General features: G+C 35.6%; 1 protein-coding gene across 1 annotated transcript in view; it reads right to left on the bottom strand.

Moving 5' to 3' along the window:
• Positions 1-241: 241 nt before the first annotated feature.
• Positions 242-10,779, bottom strand: part of KNDC1 (kinase non-catalytic C-lobe domain containing 1) — a 56,887-nt gene continuing 46,349 nt past the window's right edge. The window contains exons 17-30 of the mRNA XM_062496349.1: positions 10,191-10,588; positions 8,290-8,383; positions 8,087-8,184; positions 7,593-7,804; positions 6,213-6,326; positions 5,663-5,810; positions 5,219-5,398; positions 4,014-4,229; positions 3,632-3,714; positions 2,224-2,374; positions 1,696-1,818; positions 1,534-1,593; positions 764-921; positions 242-473 (exon numbers count right to left, since the gene is read on the bottom strand). Of these exons, the coding sequence (XP_062352333.1) occupies positions 242-473; positions 764-921; positions 1,534-1,593; positions 1,696-1,818; positions 2,224-2,374; positions 3,632-3,714; positions 4,014-4,229; positions 5,219-5,398; positions 5,663-5,810; positions 6,213-6,326; positions 7,593-7,804; positions 8,087-8,184; positions 8,290-8,383; positions 10,191-10,588 (2,267 nt within the window). The remainder of the gene's footprint in view (positions 474-763; positions 922-1,533; positions 1,594-1,695; positions 1,819-2,223; positions 2,375-3,631; positions 3,715-4,013; positions 4,230-5,218; positions 5,399-5,662; positions 5,811-6,212; positions 6,327-7,592; positions 7,805-8,086; positions 8,185-8,289; positions 8,384-10,190; positions 10,589-10,779) is intronic.

Below are 10,779 nucleotides of genomic sequence, written 5' to 3'. Positions count from 1 at the left end.
TACACTCTTCAATTTTATATCTCTTTTTATTCTTTTGATCTGCCATCCAGTTGCCACTGATTCAAATTTCATTAGTCAGCATTTTATAATTCCATGTTATGAAATATAATAATTCCAACTTGAGACAGTATCTTCTGTTGCTTCCTTTCAGTATTTGCTTGGAAATTGGTCCAGTAGATGAAGTCAACTTAATTCAGTTTTACAGTCTAGACCCAGAATAGAACAGATGAAATATAAATAATTACTGAAATGTTGCTTTCATCCTGCGCAGTGTGTCCTGAATTTTTCGAGAATGTTTTTCTGCTGGTATGTGATGGAAGTTGGCACAGTTGTCAGCTGCCAAGGCAGAAATGTCTGCATCTTTAAAACGAGTTATTCTTTGTCTGAGGTAAGACTGCAGCTTGAAATCTGGTGCATACGTATAAGGATTCTCTTGAAAGGCATGAACTTGGCTCACAACTTTTGCAATATTTCTTGTAAGAGAATATGATAAAAAAGATTAGTTTGTTTTGTTAATGATAAAAATGAAAGCATAAAACAAAAAACAAACCTTAAAGGAAATTCAAAGGCATCAAGCATTTTATTCCATTGTATATCTACCTCTAATTACATATCTAAACAAATGAGACTATTTGAACTGTTAATTGTGAAATGCTGCATTAGCTCTCATTTTCTCATTAGACAATATTATCAGTACACACATATATATGTTATTAGTATAATAAAAATACAGGGGATATAAGCACATAATTAAAATAATTACCTAAGTTTAGTCCACTTGTGAGCTCCATTTGTCATTGTGAATCCTCCAGTTTCAAGTTGTTGGACATGCATAGCCAAAACATGGGCTGATGGAATTGTTGGAAGAGTTTTGAATCTGTCTCCTTCCATCAGACATAAGCTGTCACTTTTTAAAAACACCTAGTTAAAAAACGCACACAGATTAATCTCACATGAAGTCCTGGGAAAGTTTTTACAAGTTCTCCATGTACTTCACACTATCTATTTATTTGTCATTAATATTAACTTTCGGCACTGAAGTTGAAGACAGACCTGTGAATTCATCCAGCGGCAAATTTCTTAAAGTACACAAATAAAGTAACTTTAATCAAAAGATATTTCATACATAATTTCAATTGTTCTAAATCACAGGCAAAACTGCATTTTAAAACCTCATGCTATGTTTCAAAATCGTACAGATCACTCAAAGAATGCCTATATTAAAATAGGCATTTGAGATTTTTCAGAACGCATTACAGCTGCAAAGCTTCTGCAGAAATCTTCTAATGCAATGTAGCATATCTAATGCTTTAGCTTGCTTTTGAAATTTTGATTTGTCACACAGGACACACGTTAAAGAAATACTGAGATTAAAACTTATGTAACTCCTGGATTAGGAGCAAAAATCAAATTAAACTAATTATTAAAAGCAATAATTATGGTTTTCATCTTGCACAGACACCCATTTAAGCAGATCTTGCACCTTCTCCAACCCCAAAGATGGAATTTTGCATTAAGGACTTCATACTATACCTCAACAGCCTTGAGTTCCTCCATTATCTCGGCTACTTTTGCAGGTAGAACTTTCCAGGCCTTACAATAAAACAGATTATATTTTTGTTTTACACATTTATGTCTATATTGGAACAAGATTATATTAAGCAAAATGGTCACAGAACAGAGTCCCAAACTTACTGGCAACTGTCGTACAATAAGATTTTCCAAGCCTGCTAGGATTTGCATTGCAGTAGCAAAATTTCTTTGTTCATAGCAGCATTTTGCTATAAGAAGAAATTTTGATAACAAGCTCACCTGCCGCTGGAAAAAAAATTAAGATATATAATATACATATATACATAGCAAACCTACATGATACAATTAAATGAGAAGGAAGAAGAGGTATTTCCTTTTACAATTTGTTATCAGAACTGCTGAGTGTACTAACATTTCCCCTCACACAGTTTTTCCCTTCCTGTCACTCAGATGTCCTTGATAAAAGGTTTGACCTGCATTCCCCTCAGACAATCCATTTCTTACATCCTGTTAGACACCTGCTACTAAAAAGCATCCAAGACCCTCCTTGTGACAACAAATCAAATTGTTAACTGCCCACTCACAGGTCTATTTCAGACTATTTCTTGCAGGTTTGCTACATAGCAAGTAATAGATAATGACAAATAAATAAGTGTATTGTAGTTAGTAGTACAATAAACAATGACAAACCTTAGTTGTGTGACATGTTACAATTTCAGCAGCAACCCAGGTACTAATACTGTCTGCATTTTTTAATAACTGCAGAAGGTACTGGTCTTGTACACACTTTGACAGAAACAGATTACAGACTTTAAATGAAACTGTCTCAGCAGAAACTGCCCTAAGGAAAAAACAGAAAAAAAAAGAAAAGCAAAAATAATTCTGGCTGATACTGGATTTTTAAAGAAAACTTTGATTGTGAAGATGTCAGCTTCTAACAATTTAAAATAATTTTGCATTGCTTGCCGTCTTGATTTTATACTTCATGATGTACACAGCAAGCCATGTTACTTTTTCTTCCTTATAATTACAAGGTAAGTATATCTGATCAAAAAATAAGCATATACAGGATATACTTCTATACATAAAAACACTTTCAACACTCATTAATGCATAATAAACTCCCAGCCAATCTGACACAAAATAACAACTAGAAAACCAAATTCAACAACCACATAAGAAATCGAGCTGGATATCAAGTGGCACCACCCATGAAATTTTCCATGACTGAACCCCAAAATCTACATAAACCAGGTGATCTAGCCTCAGCCATTGAACAACCTGTAAAAATGAGTTGCTTTAGATGTACATTCCCTATCCTTAGAAGAAAAAATCTACCATAGGTAGTGCAATTAACAACTACTAATTAGAAGTTGAATCCACTGGGTATGTAAGAAGAAGACTAGTATAAAAATAATTAGGTCTATGTGGTTGGATGAAAACTTTAATTACTGACGAGCAAATAATTTAAAGAGGTTAGTAACCACTCCAGAAACTACAGGAAAATTCCCATGTATCTATGAATACCAATAATGAATCTCCCTAACATACAAAAGCAACATTGTACAGAGAAGCTGTGGAGTCTCCATCCACCTTCAAAACCCAACTGCACACAACCCTGGGCAACCTGGTCCAGCTTGAACCTTGCTTTCAGCAGGGTGGTTGGACTACATATCTTGAGAGGTCCCTTTCAACCTCAGCTATTCTGTAAGACTGTAAATGTCTTTGAGATTTTATATACATATATACTCAATGACCAAGGGTCCACTTCAGAATCCGTGACATTTTTTCCCTGCCAAAAATGAAACCTTTCAAGCAACCCCCAATGCAAGTTCTTAGAAATATTTTGGCCTCAACACACTTCAGCTTTCAAAGAAATCACCTGGCAAATGGGGCCTTCCATATACATGCATGTGCATAGGTACATACCAGTATCCACATATGAAATATGATATTAAATAACCCATATAAACAGGCTACCTAGTCTGTAAAAAATACTAAGTATTTAAATTTTCTCTGTTCCTGGAAGAATTTAAAGTGTAACACTAAGTTATTGTGTATCTACACACTCCAAGGGCAGTAAAAACAAGCAACTTACTTTGGCACAGCAACACATTTGTCTTTAACACCAAGCGCTCGGGAATTTAGGAAGTGTACTGGATGACATTTATTAAATACTTCCTAAACAAAAAACCAAGATAAATCTGCTGTTAGTTCTAACAGTTCTTTTAAAATGCTCGAGGATTAAAAATGACAGAGTATGTCCTCCTCCTACCCCACCTGCATGAATTATGAGAGGGATCCCAGCCTAAGAATAGCATTAGATATTCTAAATGTCACTGTAGAGATTAACAGAAAAGTTTTAATTCAAAGTCTTATAAAACAATATGAAACAAGCTTGAAACAATAGTAAAGAAAGAAGAGAAAGAGTAAGAAGAGAGATATTATTTGTTCTTCCAAATGAACCTAGATCTTTGTACCTGTTGCAGTAGTGTCAGCTGCCAACAAAGCTGTTGGGCACTGCACTCGGTCAAGAGAGCTGGTCCCACTTCATCTGCTCTAGCTAAGGAAACAGAGGATTCTTCTGCCAAACTGCTACAGCAGGGCTTTGGCAAAACTGCTGAACCTGCACGCAGTCGCTCTCTCTGACACTGTGCAATTGGTCCCATACCTTTGGATAGTTTCCAATAGAAGTTCTGTAGAAAAAATAAATGTAAGGTTACAACTTCTCTAAAACAAATACTAAGTCTCCCTTTGATGTAACTTTCAAGAAAGTGTTGTTAAGAGAAACACCTTTGTGCATGTAAAACTCTTAAGCTAATCTTCAAGGTTAGCCCAGAACAAACTGGTTTACTCAACACTGCTATTTTAAGCTAATAGAATATGCACAGTGGGTGAGTCTAAGCAGGAGGCTGCCAGATCTCAATCAACAATCAGTATTTAAAACAAACCTCTATGTATTCAAGCTTGCTTCCGTCAAATATTTTACTTATCCTTTTTGCTTTAGAATCAAACATCCCTTTCCAAGAAATACTTGGTTTATCGTTCTTTTCCCTTCTTCCATTTTCCATTATCATTATTGTGCAGTGACAATAAAAAAGTCCATGTTCTCCTATTCTGTTTGCCCTTTCTTGTCTGAATCCCCAGTATACCCATGGAATTGTGCACCTTTATCACGAGGCTGATGTTTAATTCAGCTTGCAAACTATTGATGCATTTGACTTCCACATGTTATTTTGATCACTCTGTAAAGACATCTATTTCTGGGAAAAGCCTGCAGTAAGTTCAGACAAGTTCTTGCTACAAGCTTTGAAGTTCTAGCAGGGAACCTTGTAGCTCCTGCTGTTTTCTTGTATTTATATTCTTACAAAGATGCCTAATAAAAAGCATTAATGGTTGACGAGGGAAAAAGGTTTCCTAATAACTATGAGTCACATGCTAGTGTCTCAAAATTTTGATTATCTCATCTGAGGTTACTGAAACAGCTGTCAGGAATAAAAATGTAAGATTTTTGTCACGGTTACAGAACTGTCTAGATCTTAGATATTTTCAAAAGAAAATTTAAAATGCGGGTACAAAATTCTTACTAAGTTGGTCTGGACTTTAAGTTGGACACTTCCGGTTTTGTCAAAACTTAATATACGGAAATGTGCTCCATACACTGCAGTCTGAAGAAAAGACACACCTTTCTGGAAACATCTTCTGAGAGCTTTTTACACAGGGAATGCAATGTTCTTCTGCCCTCCTCAGTTTCCTCTTCACATTTGTCCACACCAGAGCACAGATCAGGACTGCAACTTTTCCTGGCAGAGGCGTCCTCCAGCAGTGACAACAAGCGCTCCCCGTAGCCATTTAATGAAGCAACCTGGGAATGCAAAATAGGCTAACAGCACACAGAACTCAATTTCCCAGAAATTATAAGCAAGTTACAATACAGTTGTAAGATTTTTACCTGTCGAAAACCAGACATACTGAACATAGCTGTCAAATACAGCATAATTTTTCTTTCATTTACTTTAATTGTACTTAGGGCAGCTTTTTTGTAATAACTTAGATTTGTTATGGGATATGTAACAATTTTTTTCTTTTTTTTTTTTTTCTTAAAGGATCTGCTGAAATTCTGAATTACCTTGGAAGAAATAAAATCTTTTAGGGTGCCCAGAAGATGAGTATTTGTTGCGAAGTCTACACTGTAACAGTCTTCAATCCATGCCTGGAGGATGTAGAAACTGCGGTTACATATTTTGGTAAGGGATGTGGAAGGATCCAGGCTTGCACTGGTGGGAAGAAAAAGAAACTTATTATGTCAAAATTGACATTCAATTCCAATTTAACAATAAGTGTTGACAAAACCCACGAGTTTTATTTGGTATTTAATGTAGTATCTTAAATGCCTAAATTTCATGTCTCTAGAATCCATGGCTCTTGGAAACAAAGCTGAGGTTGTAATTACTACCCGTTAGTGGATAACTGGTAAAAGTGAGAAGCAGAACTGAGAAGTAAACACATTGTCAGATGCAGCTCTTGCTCTCATTTTGCTCTCACTTGTTAAGAGAGTCTTACAAAAACAAACACAAAAATCATTTTAAATTAAGTAGGACTTTTGAGAAACAACTATTTGTTATAGGGAGGAAACTCAATTTTACTTTGATAATGTTTTTCATGGGAATTTACTGTACCTGGATAAAGTGCTGCTGATTCTATCAAGAAGAAACTGCAAAAATTCTTCTTGTGTGCAGAAATAGCGAAATGTGTAAAGAAACTGTTGTACATAACCTTCTAAAAAGGCATTTCTGAAAGCACAAGAAAAACTTCAGACAAGCCAGAACTTGCATTTGACTACAGCAACAGCAAAAAAAATTCCTCAAAATATCAATAGGCATTTTAAATTACCAAGCTCTTCATAAAACCTTGGTTCTTTTTAAAATTACTTTTACACATCAAGTACTGTGATTGCCAACCCTGAAAGCATAATTTGTTTTATAAAGAGTTTCTTTACTTTCAATTTTGTGAATAACCACTTTGACATTTCTATTATTAAGGCAAGTTGCAATCTAAATAGTATGTAAGAACATAGTACATTTTCTTTCTTTTTTTCTATTATCTAGCTTGATGTTGCTTTAAAACATTTTCATTATAATAATAGCATAATAAGTAGATACATTAAGCAAGGAAATATTCCCTGTAGCTCTAATTAAAGGAGAAGTTACTTTAACAACAGAATACACTCATTATACACACATTAAAAATGAGGGCATTTTATTTTTTTATATACGTACACACTCTCAAGGTCTTAACACAGGTTAATTATCTTTTTTCCCTATTGGCTTACAGCTAATCATGAGAGTTTGGGTTTGATGAATGTGGAAAGTCAAATTCCAAAACATTTTCTTCACTTTTGTGCAAAATATTAACTACCAGGAAAAGCAGCACTTAGTGTAACTAACTGGGTCTCAGAGTCAGGATGAACTGTGAGGAAGTTGCTCCCTTTGCAGTGGCACAAGTCTGAAGGAGCCTCTGCCAATTTATATCCTTCACACTATTACAGCTTAGGTACCTTAAAACAACACTGCCCTCACCCACCTCTGTCCCCCATGAAACCCCGAGATAAGCCTGCATCTTGATCAGTGCCAAGGACTGATTATTGGGGCAATAATCTGTAGAACCAAACTTAAACGTTTTCCTATCCAGACCTTATTAATAAAAAATGCCAAATTATATGATTATATGTTTATATGAAAAATTGTACTGCTGGCAGTAACGAAGTCTTGATTCCATGGCAACTATCAGAGCAAACCTCAAATAAGTAAAAGATAAAAAAGTTTAAAGTTGATAGTTTTTATTTATTATCAAATACTTTTAATGGAAGCCAGATGATCTTTTGACATTTTCACCTCCATTTCTGCAAATGAGCGTTCACGGACATAACACAAACTTGAGAGAAGAGAGAAGAATTTATTAAATGTTGAGTAACTAGGATTTATCACAGAGACAAGTTTTTCCTGATTTAGCAACTATGCTTCAACCCACTCCCAATTTATGTGCAAAATGTACTATACCTGGAATACAAGTAAGCCATTAAACCGAGTGGTGTTCCAGCCTGCAGAACTCTCACTCCATTTTGACTGTTATACTGGTGTCTCTCTGTGTTATAGTAAAGGAGCAATGATGATTCATCCATAGGTGCCATGTCCACGGTGTCAGCTTTCCCATTGTGAATGACTGTAGGCAGCACATAGGATTCCACACCCCACTGCTCTGCATACATCATCTGCTCAATGAAGCAAGGCCACGATAAAACAAGAAATTGAAGAGGAAAATTCACACAAAATACAATCATTATAAAGACAAATTGCTTTTCATACAATTGATGTTTTTTTCCTTTTAAAATAATACTAGTAGCAATTACCTTCAATCATTCTTTTGGATCTTACTTAATTTGGCAGTTTGGCAGAAATTATTTCACATTTCATATATTGATCTGAGCAGCCAGTTACACTGATGCATTAATGAAATTACAAATGAAGCACAAGTGAAATAAAGTCTGACTTGCCTGCACGTATTTCTTCACCAGTTCAAGAAACTGCACTTTTGACTTCATCTCCTGTAGCTGTCCTCTCAGTTTGGGCAACATAGATTTAGTTTCAGGACCTTCAGATTTAAAATACATGGTATAAGAACACCGATGATTTACAGAACAGGTCCTTAGAAGTACCATGCAGCCATTTTATTACTGGCAAGTTGCTGCAATCTTACTTTTGCTTCCTCTTTCTTTCTGCAACAGCTTCTGGTAAAACCTTATGGTCTTTCTGTAATTTTTTGTCTCCATCATTAGCAATTGTTCTAGTTCCTATTTAAAAAGAAATAGGATTCTGATCAGAATGGTAAGCAGAAAGTGGTCTTAGTAAGAAAGTGAAATTTCAGAAGATAATAATTTTGTATGAAGACAAAAGAACATCCAAACAGACAAGGATATGACATTAACAATGAAAAACTACCTTTGACATCTGTATTTACAGGCAAGATACAGCAGAAGTTGCCTGTTCCCAGAAAAGCATTAGTCATGTCACAGTTCTACAACTTAAGAACTGGAGCAGGTTTGTTTATGATGAGACTGTGTGGAAGTTTGCCTGAATCTGTTCACATAAATGCACCTTTAGTTATTACTGCACTTCGCTGGTTGTTTTCAAGAGCATTTTTAAACTTAAAATCACAAGTCATCCAGAATTAAAATTTGTATGTTCTGAATTTAGTGCAGGCCCCAGAAACACTTCAAACAGCTTTGCAGCAAGAACTGAAAGTCTGACTGAAATCAATGGCTTCCAAACAAGTATAACTACTTGATATTATACAACCAGGTCAGAAGGCAGACCAGAGAGCTGCTCTAGAAATAAAGGACATATAAGTTTCAAAGTTCAGCTTTCATATTTTCTATTTATGTATTTCACAAAATTGAAAAAAAAAACACCTAAATTTCTATAGAATTATGTAACTTAAGCAATAAATAGAAATGAAAGTATATCAGGCCCCTCAAAATACATCAATTTAAAAGTAAACATTTACATTTATAATTGTTTGCATATCAAAGGTTTCATTATCTTACCAGCCAGTAAAAATGAGCCATCCACTTTGGGCTCAGCTTCTGATTTATTATGACACAACAAACATGATGTATGTTGTGCTTTATAGAAGTGGTGACTTTTGCACTTGGGTCCTAAGTTAACTACCAGTGACCCACTTACATGAAACAGCATTTTAAATGCAGTCAGTTCACAGAATGCAGCAGACAACTCCCACAAGCAGAGTGATCAGAAAACACACAGCTCAGAACTAACATATCAAACAACAGATTGGTAAATAGGTTAGCTTTAATGGGATGGACTTGCTAGAAATTAATTTGAGCTTAACAAAAACTTGTCACTGTTTTTCAGAAAAGCTCAAAAGGTTTAACAACATAGCTCATTAGCATAGAGCCATAAAAGCCCCCTGGATTTTTAAAAGATGTACTCCTACAGAAGCATTACACAGAGAACAGGGAAAGCACAGGAAAGCTATTATCCAGATTCTAATTGGAAGCTGCTTGCTTTTACTTCAAGATCTGCTTTTGCTCCATTAATTATAGCAAAATCAAGGTGATTAAGAGACTACGTAAACAGAATGGGAATCAGGAGAAGTGACCATTTGGAATCTGGTGGACAAAGTGGTTTGTCCTGTAAAATATCCGGGGTTGAGCTGCAATGAAGTCAGAGGCAAATCCTCTGTTTATTCTACAATATTTTCCGATTTAGGTAGGTCTAGATAGAAAAACTTTGCTATGCCTGTGGTGTGCTCCAGTCACAGTCATTCTTAGCTCTTTTCTATAGTATCACCACCATGGGGTTGGTGCAAAGGGCAGACAGGGCTTTTCCAGTCAACTTTAAGAACAGAAGATGGGTTGTAGATCACTGATTGCACTTTTGTGTCAGTGGGCTTTATTTTGGAATACTGCACCTCTACTGTGCTTTACTGCTGAGATGACAAATCTAGAGGATTTTAAACTGCTTAAGAGCCAGTACTTAAAAGAATAAATAGTGTTTTGACTCACTATAAAAGAACAAATTTTATCACACTTTCAACCAGCAAGATGTATCTTAATGATTTAAAATCAGTGTACTCACCACTTTTTTAGCATCTATAGTTTGTGACTCACTTGATTTCTGATTTCCAAGGTTTTTCAAGTAACTATGAACTCCTGAATCAAAACATTCAGCTCCATAAAAAGCACTGCTCCAACCAGGACTACAGCCACAAAAGTCAGGTAGATTGGGAGATGCCAGGTAGCTGTTTCCAGCTCTCTTTATCATGGCTTGCTCCTCTGAACTTGCATTTTCTTCTGCAAAGCCTGGACCACAGCCGCCGCTTTGCAAATATTGTTGCTCTTTTGCTACGGGGATTGTACTCTGCAGAGTCAATTCTTTTTTGATATTATCCAAAGGTGACTCATCAAGATTCATTTCAACTAATGATGTTTTTATCATAGGCTCAGCCTTCACTTCAAAGTTCGCTTCCCCTTTTCCTAAAGAAGGTGTGTGGGGAAAAAGAAATAATGGTCACGTGCTGTAATGCATGCTTTGTTGAACTTAAGCACAACAAACACAAAACACCATTATGGGACTACCTATGTGCTCTAACAGTGGGTTTGGATGCTTATTGTGACTTTACATTTCTTTTTCTCAACTACACATTGTAGAATGATAAAGGATAAAA

The sequence above is a fragment of the Cinclus cinclus genome, chromosome 7, assembly GCF_963662255.1.
Source record: "Cinclus cinclus chromosome 7, bCinCin1.1, whole genome shotgun sequence".
Lineage (NCBI taxonomy): Eukaryota > Metazoa > Chordata > Aves > Passeriformes > Cinclidae > Cinclus > Cinclus cinclus.
The sequence above is the reverse complement of the archived record's forward strand: the minus strand, read 5'-3'. Positions and strand labels throughout refer to the sequence as shown.